Source organism: Bos taurus, chromosome 2, assembly GCF_002263795.3.
Source record: "Bos taurus isolate L1 Dominette 01449 registration number 42190680 breed Hereford chromosome 2, ARS-UCD2.0, whole genome shotgun sequence".
In the NCBI taxonomy this organism is placed as follows: Eukaryota; Metazoa; Chordata; class Mammalia; order Artiodactyla; family Bovidae; genus Bos; species Bos taurus.
The window spans coordinates 4,914,417-4,927,307 of NC_037329.1; the positions used below are offsets into that span (position 1 = coordinate 4,914,417).

The following is a 12,891-nucleotide window of genomic DNA, read 5'->3' on the forward strand; positions in this document are numbered from 1 at the left end:
CGGGAGGCCTGAGCCACTAGAAAGCACGGGACCAGGCACCGAGTAGTCAGTGTCATCCTCGTGGTAGAGCAGAGGGTATCGGAGGGGCCGCCGGATGTGTGTGTGGCTGGCTGATTTCTGGAAGTAGGTCACAGCGAACTTGGGAAAGGTGTACTCAGCCAGGTCATCCTCAGGCTCCTCCATCATGGGGACCGTGTCTAGGTCAACCTCAGGCAGCTTCTGGGTCATCTCCTTCAGATCCTGGGACAGAGACAAGGGTCCACTCTCGTCTGAGATGTGATCTGCCAGTGTGCACATCCTGGGGCCAGGGAGCCCCAAGAAGGGCCTGCCTGGTTTGTGACAGGGTGCAGAATGACCCACTCCCCCTTGTGTTAGGGATCGCCCCCTGCCCACACCCTCAGTGCGTCCCTAGTGGGCTGCCAGGTGCTGGATGGGCCTTGATATGAGAGCCCCAGGTACCTGGCGGCTTGCCCTCAGAGCCCTCCGCCTGTAGACCTCAGCTCCCCAGACACCCCCACTCCTTGCTGCCTCCTCTGCCTGTAGACCTCGGCTCCCCAGACACCCCCACTCCCTGCTGCCTCCTGCCTGCCTCCCTTAGGTGCCCCTCCAGGGGAAGTATGCTCAGCTGCTCCCACAGCACAGACGGTTTGTGGGTGGGTGGAGCTTGGAGGAGCAGGCATGATGAGCTCCTGAGGGATGCAGTGAGAGTCAACAGGACGGCCCTGGAGCTGCCCTCTCTGCCCAATCCTCCTGCTCTGCTCCCCACCCCTAGTCCCGCAGGTCTCATTCTGCAGAGCAGCAGCCAATGAGATGCTCTGTGACAGCGGCCAAATACAGGTGGGAAACACTGCCCAGTTGAAAGCCCAAGAACATTTGCATAGTAAAGGCTCTAGGAAGCCTTGTAGCTAAGACACCTCCTTAACTTGAAAGGGGCTGACCACAGAGACCCTCGCTCCTCTTTTCTCTGCATCTTCACCCACAACCACAGAACTCACTCCTTGAGCCAAGTCGTGGCTTTTCAGTAAAGCCTAGAGGTTGGCTGAAGCCTGGGACTGGGCAGGCACCCCACAAGATCCCATGCTGGGCTGGCAGGGCCCAACTTACCTCAATGTCCGGTGTGGCCGGGCTATCCTGCCCACCAGTCAGGGAAGGCAGGAAGCCAAACACCTGCTCCACCATCTCCGTGTCGGTGATGGTGTCGTAGATGGACTTACGCTTCCTTTTGGGTACAGCGCTTGGGCTCTTCTGCTCTTCAGCTGGGATGACGAGGGGCACCTGCACAGATAACCCATGGGGCCACAGTTGCCACCAGCCCAGCTGGGGCAAGCCCCTCACAAAGCTGAATAAACCTTCTGCTGCCGTATTTGTCAAAATCAATACGTTTCCTTTTAAAATCCTAGGTTTCAATAGCTAGAGGGACTGGAGATCAACCAGCCTGGGCTTCCTGTTTCAGAGAAGATGTAAAGAAGGGACATGCTTGCTTGTCCCCACATGGGACCACACCAAACCCCACAGATTCCTAGAACCTAGTTGCAAAACCCACTCAGGCCCACGTGGTCCCTTCACTAAAAGCAGGGAGAGGGCCCTGGCCCGCCCGGTCTGTTGCTTGTCCAAGGCCATATAGGTGTAGGAGCATCTGCTGACATGTCTGAGGCTCTGCACTCTTTCTCGCTCTGGCCACTGTACCAGTACTGTGCTCAGGGGACCTGTATTATCTATGGAGCAGGAGAGAATTTCACCCTAGCCCCCTTCTTTATCACCATTGCCAATGAGTGAGTTCTGAGGAGTGAGGTTGAGTCTTGGGTCCTCTCTGGATGGAGGGAATGGGACCACCCAGGGGTGAAATGTCACAATGCAGGGATACACATCTCAGTGACATTTGTTTGCCCCCTGCCCTCCCATCTCTCCTGCCCACACTCTCTTGAAGGCTACTCTTGGTATTTCTCTGCCCTAAGCTATCAGACCCGCCCAGGAACCAGGCACCTCCACCCTCCTCCATGGAGCTGTGGCCTCCCATAGCTCAGCTGACTCTGGTTTCCTGAGCCTTCCTGTGGACTGATCAGTGCTGCTGAGAAATCATCCCCAAAACTAAAGGAAGGGGACCAAAGAACTTGAGTTCCAGATTCCAGGTATAAGACTGAGATAATCCATCTCCCATGCTGCATCCTCAGCACCCAGGGTATGAGCTGGGTGTGCCTGATGGTGGGGGGCCAGTACAGTAGTAACTTTGGACCCAGAGGGGTCAGGAGTGTCTGATGATGGTCTTATGTTGCTGCCCACTCCTTCTGCATGCCCTCCTTCATCTGCGCCCAGCCATCCCCACCTGCCCGAGAGGGCAGTGACCACCTACATTGGCTTTCCGCTGCCGGAAGTTCCGTCGAGCAGCCATGCCCCTGGCATGTGCCTGGATGACCACCACAGCCCTCCTCTTGGCCTGGACTTGCTGGCGCACCAGGTAGCCCCTGCAGAGGGCCTGCAGCCTGACCATCCTCTGTCGCAGGGCCTGGTACTGCTTTGCCAGCAGATGGCTCCGGGCAATGGCCTGCAGACGCTCAAAACCCAGGAGGATCTGCAGAGGCAAGAAGGGCGTACACTCTCAGAGGGGCCTGGGACTGGCAGGGCACAGAGCAGAGAAAGGCTTCCTGAGGGGACAGAGAGCGAGAGGTAAGGTGTTCTCGCAAATTAGCTTTACAGTTACATGCTTTTTGGCAAAGTGCTGGTGCTAAAATTTTGCACACCTGTGAGCACAAGCAGATTAAGTGACTTATACTTGTAAAGCAGTTAGAGCCTGGCATGAAATTGGTGCTAAAGAAGTACTTTTACATGGCATAAATGATAGAGTGGTCTTCTGATGGCTGCTGCTGCTACTAAGTCACTTCAGTCATGTCCGACTCTGTGCGACCCCATACACAGCAGCCCACCAGGCTCCCCCGTCCCTGGATTCTCCAGGCAAGAACACTGGAGAGGGTTGCCATTTCCTTCTCCAATGCATGAAAGTGAAATCGCTCAGTCGTGTCCAACTCCTAGCGACCCCATGGACTGCAGCCTACCAGGCTCCTCCATCCATGGGATTTTCCAGGCAAGAGTACTGGAGAGGGGTGCCATTGCCTTCTCCCTTCTGATGGCTAGTGACAGAGAACTGGGCTGGAAGTCACGTGGGTGGCAGGATTGCAGAGGTCCTGCTTTTCACACCTGCAGCCAAGTACAGTCAGCTCGTGTGGGGCTGTGACCTGGTGGAGGCCTTTGGCCTGCTCCATCAAGCAACTCCCTCACAGGGAGCTTGAAAATAAAGAGGAAATAATAAACTATGAGCACGCACTTCTATGCTGCAAACACACTCTGGGCCAGAGGTCTCTGAGCCTCTGGGCTGACTTCTATTGGCTTTTCAAAGACCAACCCTGGTGCATGCTGTCTGTGTGGGGTCATGCTTCATTTTACAACCGTCAAGTCACACAGACCTGCATCTCAGCTCCAGCTCTGCTGCTTACTGACTGCGTGCTCTTGGGAAAATGACTTAATTTCTTTATGTCTCAGATCCATGACATGCAGTGTCGGTTTAATAATAAATAAAATGATGCACATAGAGCAACAGGCCCCATGTAGCCTTTCCATCTGCGTGTTCCAGCCATAGTCATGGCCATGACCAAGGCAAGCAGTCAAGGAGGCTCAGCAGGGCATGTTAAAGGTGCCCCTGGTTTGTTTGCTTAGCAGACACTCATTACCAGTGCCTGTGGTCAAGGAAAAAATTTGGAAGAAGTGCTTGAAACAGAGAATAATCAATCCGTTAACTTCTATTGCTGCCTGCAAAGTAGGGGGAAAAAACCAGCCACTGTCTCATTTCAGAGCAGGACATCTCATTCTAGCTCTGGAGATGCCTCAGATCCTGCAGGAGAACACTTGAAACCCACAAACACGTGACCTGACACTGCTAAGAAGAGTGTGGGGTGCTGAGGTTTGTGACTGGTGATGCTCCTTGCCCCAGCGCTCACATTCATAAATAAATGTCTCACACTCACAAACAAAGGTCGATATTGGTTTCTAACTGGACAGGTGTCCCCTGCCCCTGCAGGTTCCACCTCCCACATGAGTTCTCTTACCAGCTTGAAGTTCTGCTGGCTGTAGTGGCCTCTCCACCAGGCCTGGAGGGTCACAGCTGCCCGCCTCTGCCTCAGGAACTCCTTCCTAGAAGGGGAAATGCAAGTCAGTGGTAACAACCACAGGTATTTTAAAAGCCTCCGGGGCTGGGGGTGGGGCGGGGAGGGAAACTGATTTTGAAGGGAAGAGAGAAAACGAAATTCGGGTAAAAATGAATACACGTGGTATTTCTTTTCCAGAAGACTTTATAGGCTGAAAGGTTAGGAACAAAAAATCTACTGCCAACAAATAAATTTGTGAATGAGGACAGTCTAGTTTCTGTTATTTATTAAATTTATCTTATATCTTTTATTTATTTTTGCCATGCTATGCAACATGTGGGATCTTAGTTCCCTGACTAGGGATCAAACCTGTGCCCCCTGCAGTGGCAGTGTGGCGCTCTAACCCCTGGACTGCCAGGGAATTCCCGAGGACAGTCCAGTTTTTAGAATGAGGAGGAATGATTTCCTCATTACCCCCAAAGATCTGTGAAGGTATAAAACTGGTTTCCAACTTTTTATTCCTTGCCCCCTCCTCTGGCCACTAGCCCAGGAGTCTACGGAAATCAGGTCAGAAATCTTAGTACCAGAGCTCCTTTCTGGGGACAGGTCAAACCAGAGGGCAGCACCCAGGTGCTGGCAGCCTGGCAAGTGCCATCTAACTGCTCCCTCCACAAGGAGGAAGTGCTAGTGCTAAGTCACTTCAGTCGCGTCCGACTCTGTGCCACCCAATGGACTGGAGCCTGCCAGGTTCCTCTGCCCATGGTTTTCTCCAGGCAAGAATACTGGAGTGGGTTGCCATGCCTTCCTCCAACAGAGAGGGAAGTGGGCTGAAAATGGAGGGATGATCTGAAACCTGGCCTTTGGAGAGTCAGAGGTGCATATGGTTGTATCTCTCTTCCCACACTTAACTGAGTTTTCTTATCACTTCTAATAATTTTTCAGGGTATTTTCTTAGGTTTAGAACAGTAGATTTCGATCATATTAAAAGTCACCCTCAGGGAATAGGGGAGGGGGATTTAGATGAAGGTCATCAAAATGTGCAAACTTCCAGTTAAAGGACAGAAATGGTATGGACCTAACAGAAGCAGAAGATATTAAGAAGAGATGGCAAGAATACACAGAAGAACGGTACAAAAAAGATCTTCACAACCCAGATAATCACAATGGTGTGATCACTGACCTAGAGCCAGACATCCTGGAATGTGAAGTCAAGTGGGCCTTAGAAAGCATCACTACGAACAAAGCTAGTGGAGGTGATAGAATTCCAGTTGAGCTATTCCAAATCCTGAAAGATGATGCTGTGAAAGTGCTGCACTCAATATGCCAGCAAATTTGGAAAACTCAGCAGTGGCCACAGGACTGGAAAAGGTCAGTTTTCATTCCAATCCCAAAGAAAGACAATGCCAAAGAATGCTCAAACTACCGCACAATTGCACTCATCTCACACACTAGTAAAGTAATGCTCAAAATTCTCCAAGCCAGGCTTCAGCAATATGTGAACCGTGAACTTCCAGATGTTCAAGCTGGTTTTAGAAAAGGCAAAGGAACCAGAGATCAAATTGACAACATCCGCTGGATCATGGAAAAAGCAAGAGAGTTCCAGAAAAACATCTATTTCTGCTTTATTGACTATGCCAAAGCCTTTGACTGTGTGGATCACAATAAACTGTGGAAAATTCTGAAAGAGATGGGAATACCAGACCACCTGATCTGCCTCTTGAGAAATCTGTATGCAGGTCAGGAAGCAACAGTTAGAACTGGACATGGAACAACAGACTGGTTCCAAATAGGAAAAGGAGTTCGTCAAGGCTGTATATTGTCACCCTGTTTATTTAACTTATATGCAGAGTACATCATGAGAAACGCTGGACTGGAAGAAACACACGCTGGAATCAAGATTGCCGGGAGAAATATCAATAACCGCACATATGCAGATGACACCACCCTTATGGCAGAAAGTGAAGAGGAACTCAAAAGCCTCTTGACAAAAGTGAAAGTGGAGAGTGAAAAAGTTGGCTTAAAGCTCAACATTCAGAAAACGAAGATCATGGCATCTGGTCCCACCACTTCATGGGAAATAGATGGGGAAACAGTGGAAACAGTGTCAGACTTTATTTTTCTGGGTTCCAAAATCACTACAGATGGTGACTGCAGCCATGAAATTAAAAGACGCTTACTCCTTGGAAGAGAAGTTATGACCAACCTAGATAGCATATTCAAAAGCAGAGACATTACTTTGCCAACAAAAGTCCGTCTAGTCAAGGCTATGGTTTTTCCTGTGGTCATGTATGGATGTGAGAGTTGAACTGTGAAGAAGGCTGAGCGCCCAAGAATTGATGCTTTTGAACTGTGGTGTTGGAGAAGACTCTTGAGAGTCCCTTGGACTGCAAGGAGATCCAACCAGTCCATTCTAAAGCAGATCAGTCCTGGGTGTTCTTTGGAAGGAATGATGCTAAAGCTGAAACTCCAGTACTTTGGCCACCTCATGTGAAGAGTTGACTCATTGGAAAAGACTGTGATGCTGGGGGGGATTGGGGGCAGGAGGAGAAGGGGACGACAGAGGATGAGATGGCTGGATGGCATCACTGACTCAATGGACGTGAGTCTGAGTGAAGTCCGGGAGTTGGTGATGGACAGGGAGGCCTGGCGTGCTGCGATTCATGGGGTCACAAAGAGTCGGACACGACTGAGTGACTGATCTGATCTGATCTGAGGGATGAAATGCACGTGGTGACCAGAGTGAACACGGCTCCAAGGCACATACGAGAGTTGTTAGAGCAGACCCTAAGAAGCATTCTCATCAAAAGGAAAAAAAATTTTCTTTCGTTTTTGTATCTATATGAGAAGATGGATATAATAATAACTCTGGTGGCCCAGTGGTAAAGAACCTGCCTGCTAGGAGGCGGTCCTAAGATGATGGAGGAATAGGACAGGGAGACCACTTTCTCCCCCACAAATTCATCAAAAGCACATTTAAATGCTGAGTAAATTCCACAAAACAACTTCTGAATGCTGGCAGAGGACATCAGGCACCCAGAAAAGCAGCCCATTGTCTTTGAAAGGAGGTAGGAAAAAATATAAAAGACAAAAAAAAGAGACAAAAGAGGTAGGGACGGAGCTCTGTCCCGGGAAGGGAGTCTTAAAGAGAGGTTTCCAAACACCAGGAAACACTCTCACTGCCGAGTCTGTGGCGAGCCTTGGAAGCACAGAGGGCAACATAACAGGGAGGAAAAATAAATAAATAATTAAAACCCACAGATTATGAGCCCAACAGTAACTCCCCCAGCAGAGAAGCAGCACGGATGCCTGCACCCGCCACTAGCAAGCGGGGGCTGGGCAGGGAGGCGCGGGCTGCATTGCTTAGAGTAGGAATCTGGCCTGAATGCCCCGAGGGCAATTTGAGCAAACTAACTTGGGCTAGCAAACCAGACTGTGGGATAGCTACCATGTGAAAAGCCCTAAGACACCACCAGGACCACTCATGGAACAAAGGACTGAACAGAACTAGCCGGCTGCAGACCATCCCCCTCCAGTGACAGGCAGCCAGAGCCGGAAGGGGGCAATCGCAGCCCCAGAGAGACATTATCTACCAAACTGCAAGCAGGCTTCTTTGCTAACCAAGACTTCTTGGGGTTCTGGACAGTCAACATCCGCCTGTGAAGGTGCGCCGGTTGTACACCCAGAAAACCGAGCGGCAGGGACAGGGGAGGCAATAAGTCTCAGTGACCACACTCGCCAAATACCTCATCACCTGAGCTGCTCGGACCTGGGAAGGGCACAAAACTCAGGCCCAACCGAGTCTCCGCCTCTGAGGACTACCCGAGTGCCTGAACCTGAGCAGCTTAGACCTGGGAGGTGCATGCAGCCCAGGGCTGGCCTCAGATGGTTCCCGGCAGAGCAACCTAGAGCCTGAGCAGTGTGGGCAGGGAAGGCACACGCGCCGAGAGCAGTGGCAGACCCAGTGTGGCTGAGACACTGCGAACACACGCCAGTGTAATTTGTTTGCAGCGTCCCTCCCTCCCCACAGCATGACTGAACAAGTGAGCCTAAAAAAGTGTCCACCACCACCCGCTGTGTGTCAGGGCAGAAATCAGACACTGAAGAGACCAGGAAACAGAAGAAGCTATAACAGAGGGAACCGCCTTGGAAGTGACAGGTGCAATAGATTAAAACCCTGTAGTTAGTACCGACTACATAGGAAGGGCCTATAGATCTTGAGAAATATAAGCCGGACCAAGGAACTATCCAAAAATGAACTGATCCCACAATACCCACAACAACACCAGAGAAAGTCCTAGATATATTTTTACTATTTTTACGATCATTCTTTTTTTTTTAATTTTTAAAAAAATTTAAGTCTCTATTACTCTTTTAATTTTCACTTTTATAACCTACTATTACTTTGCAAAAAAAAGACCCTATTTTTTAAAAGCAAACTTCATATATATATTTTTTTATAATTTTTGTGACTTTTTTTTTCTTCTTTTCTTTAATACTGTATTTTTGAAATTCCAAACTTTACTCTAGATTTTTAATCTTTGCTTTTGGTATTTGTTATCAATTTTGTACCTTTAAGAACCCAATCTTCAGTACCCATTTTTACTTGGATAGAATAACAGAGGCAGAAGATAGGATTAGTGAATTAGAAGATAGAATGGTAGAAATAAATGAATCAGAGAGGAAAAAAGAAAAACGAATTAAAATAAATGAGGACAATCTCAGAGACCTCCAGGACAGTGTTAAACGCCCCAACATTCGAATCATAGGAGTCCCAGAAGAAGAAGACAAAAAGAAAGACCATGAGAAAATACTTGAGGAGATAATAGTTGAAAACTTCCCTAAAATGGGGAAGGAAATAATCAACCAAGTCCAAGAAACCCAGACAGTCCCAAACAGGATAAACCCAAGGCGAAACACCCCAAGACACATATTAATCAAATTAACAAAGATCAAACACAAAGAACAAATATTAAAAGCAGCAAGGGAAAAACAACAAATAACACACAAGGGGATTCCCATAAGGATAACAGCTGATCTTTCAATAGAAACTCTTCAAGCCAGGAGGGAATGGCAAGACATACTTAAAGTGATGAAAGAAAATAACCTACAGCCCAGATTACTGTACCCAGCCAGGATCTCATTCAAATATGAAGGAGAAATAAAAAGCTTTACAGACAAGCAAAAGCTGAGAGAATTCAGCACCACCAAACCAGCTCTCCAACAAATGCTAAAGGATATTCAATAGACAGGAACCACAAAAAGGGTGTGTAAACTTGAACCCAAAACAATAAAGTAAATGGCAATGGGATCATACTTATCAATAACTACCTTAAATATAAATGGGTTGAATACCCCAACCAAAAGACAAAGACTGGCTGAATGGATACAAAAACAAGACCCCTATATATGTTGTCTACAAGAGACCCACCTCAAAACAGGGGACACATACAGACTGAAAGTGAAGGGCTGGAAAAAGATTTTCCATGCAAATAGAGACCAAAAGAAAGCAGGAGTAGCAATATTCATATCAGATAAAATAGATTTTAAAACAAAGTCTGTGAAAGAGACAAAGAAGGACACTACATAATGATCAAAGGATCAATCCAAGAAGATATAACAATTATAAATATATATGCACCCAATATAGGAGCACTGCAATATGTAAGACAAATGCTAACAAGTATGAAAGGGGAAATTAACAATAACACAATAATAGTGGGAGACTTTAATACCCCACTCACACCTATGGATAGATCAACTAAACAGAAAATTAACAAGGAAACACAAACTTTAAATGATACAATAGACCAGTTAGACCTAAGTGATATCTATAGGACATTTCACCACAAAACAATGAATTTCACCTTTTTCTCAAGTGCACACAGAACCTTCTCCAGGATAGATCACATCCTGGGCCATAAATCTAGCCTTGGTAAATTCAAAAAAAATTAAAATCATTCCAAGCATCTTTTCTGACCACAATGCAGTAAGATTAGATCTCAATTACAGGAGAAAAACTATTAAAAATTCCAACATATGGAGGCTGAACAACACGCTGCTGAATAACCAACAAATCACAGAAGAAATCAAAAAAGAAATCAAAATATGCATAGAAATGAATGAAAATGAAAACACAACAACCCCAAACCTGTGGGACAGTGTAAAAGCAGTCCTAAGGGGAAAGTTCATAGCAATACAGGCATACCTCAAGAAACAAGAAAAAAGTCAAATAAATAACCTTATTCTACACCTAAAGCAACTAGAAAAGGAAGAAATGAAGAACCCCAGGGTTAGTAGAAGGAAAGACATCTTAAAAATTAGGGCAGAAATAAATGCAAAGAAACAAAGGAGACCATAGAAAAAATCAACAAAGCCAAAAGTTGGTTCTTTGAAAGGATAAATAAAATTGACAAACCATTAGCCAGACTCATCAAGAAACAAAGGGAGAAAAATCAAATCAATAAAATTAGGAATGAAAATGGAGAGATCACAACAGACAACACAGAAATACAAAGGATCATAAGAGACTACTATCAGAAATTATATGCCAATACAATGGACAATGTGGAAGAAATGGACAAATTCTTAGAAAAGTACAACTTTCCAAAACTGAACCAGGAAGAAATAGAAAATCTTAACAGACCCATCACAAGCACGGAAATTGAAACTGTAATCAGAAATCTTCCAGCAAACAAAAGCCCAGGTCCAGACGGCTTCACAGCTGAATTCTACCAAAAATTTAGAGAAGAGCTAACACCTATCCTACTCAAACTCTTCCAGAAAATTGCAGAGGAGGGTAAACTTCCAAACTCATTCTATGAGGCCACCATCACCCTAATAACAAAACCTGAAAAAGATGCCAAAAAAAAAAAAAGAAAGAAAGAAAACTACAGGCCAATATCACTGATGCACACAGATGTAAAAATCCTTAACAAAATTCTAGCAATCAGAATCCAACAACACATTAAAAAGATCATACACCATGACCAAGTGGGCTTTATCCCAGGGATGCAAGGATTCTTCAATATCCACAAATCAATCAATGTAATACACCACATTAACAAATTGAAATATAAAAGCCATATGATTATCTCAATAGATGCAGAGAAAGCCTTTGACAAAATTCAACATCCATTTATGATAAAAAAAAAAAAAAAAAACTCTCCAGAAAGCAGGAATAGAAGGAACATACCTCAACATAATAAAAGCTATATATGACAAACCCACAGCAAACATTATCCTGAATGGTGAAAAACTGAAAGCACTTCCCCTAAAGTCAGGAACAAGACAAAGGTGCCCACTTTCACTACTACTATTCAACATAGTTTTGGAAGTTTTGGCCACAGCAGTCAGAGCAGAAAAAGAAATAAAAGGAATCCAAGTAGGAAAAGAAGAAATAAAACTCTCACTGTTTGCAGATGACGTGATCCTCTACATAGAAAACCCTAAAGACTCCACCAGAAAATTACTAGAGCTAATCAATGAATATAGTAAAGTTGCAGGATATAAAATCAACACACAGAAATCCCTTGCATTCCTATACACTAATAATGAGAAAATAGAGAAATTAAGGAAACAATTCCATTCACCATTGCAACGAAAAGAATAAAATATTTAGGAATACATCTACCTAAAGAAACTAAAGACCTATATATAGAAAACTATAAAACACTGGTGAAAGAAATCAAAGAGGACACTAATAGATGGAGAAATATACCATGTTCATGGATCGGAAGAATCAATATAGTGAAAATGAGTATACTACCCAGAGCAATTTATAGATTCAATGCAATCCCTATCAAGCTACCAATGGTGTTTTTCACAGAGCCAGAACAAATAATTTCACAATTTGTATGGAAATGCAAAAAACCTCGAATAGCCAAAGCAATCTTGAGAAAGAAGAATGGAACTGGAGGAATCAACCTGCCTGACTTCAGGCTCTACTACAAAGCTTCAGTCATCAAGACAGTATGGTACTGGCACAAAGACAGAAATATAGATCAATGGAACAAAATAGAAAGCCCAGAGATAAATCCACCTTATCTTTGTGGATTTTTTTTTGTGGATGGACACCTTATCTTTGACAAAGGAGGCAAGAATATACAAAGGATTAAAGACAATCTCTTTAACAAGTGGTGCTGGGAAAACTGGTCAACCACTTGTAAAAGAATGAAACTAGAACATTTTCTAACACCATACACAAAAATAAACTCAAAATGGATTAAAGATCTAAATGTAAGACCAGAAACTATAAAACTCCTAGAGGAGAACATAGGCAAAACACTCTCCAACATACAGCACAGCAGGATCCTCTATGACCCACCTCCCAGAATATTGGAAATAAAAGCAAAAATAAACAAATGGGACCTAATTAAACTTAAAAGCTTCTGCACAACAAAGGAAACTATTAGCAAGGTGAAAAGGCAGGCTTCAGAATGGGAGAAAATAATAGCAAATGAAGCAACTGACAAACAACTAATCTCAAAAATATACAAGCAACTCCTACAGCTCAATTCCAGAAAAATAAACGACCCAATCAAAAAATGGGCCAAAGAACTAAATAGACATTTCTCCAAAGAAGACATACAGATGGCTAACAAACACGTGAAAAGATGCTCAGCATCACTCATTATCAGAGAAATGCAAATCAAAACCACAATGAGGTACCATTTCACGCCAGTCAGAATGGCTGAGATCCAAAAGTCTACAAGCAATGAATGCTGGAGAGGGTGTGGAGAAAAGGGAATCCTCTTAC

At 45.1% G+C, this 12,891-nt stretch overlaps 1 protein-coding gene across 3 annotated transcripts in view; it reads right to left on the reverse strand.

Moving 5' to 3' along the window:
• Positions 1-12,891, reverse strand: part of MYO7B (myosin VIIB) — a 103,601-nt gene that overhangs the window by 27,488 nt on the left and 63,222 nt on the right. For all 3 annotated transcript variants that reach the window (XM_010801818.4, XM_010801817.4, XM_010801819.4), the window contains exons 20-23: positions 4,098-4,182; positions 2,351-2,569; positions 1,105-1,275; positions 40-240 (exon numbers count right to left, since the gene is read on the reverse strand). In XM_010801818.4, coding sequence (XP_010800120.1) covers positions 40-240; positions 1,105-1,275; positions 2,351-2,569; positions 4,098-4,182 — 676 coding nt within the window. The remainder of the gene's footprint in view (positions 1-39; positions 241-1,104; positions 1,276-2,350; positions 2,570-4,097; positions 4,183-12,891) is intronic.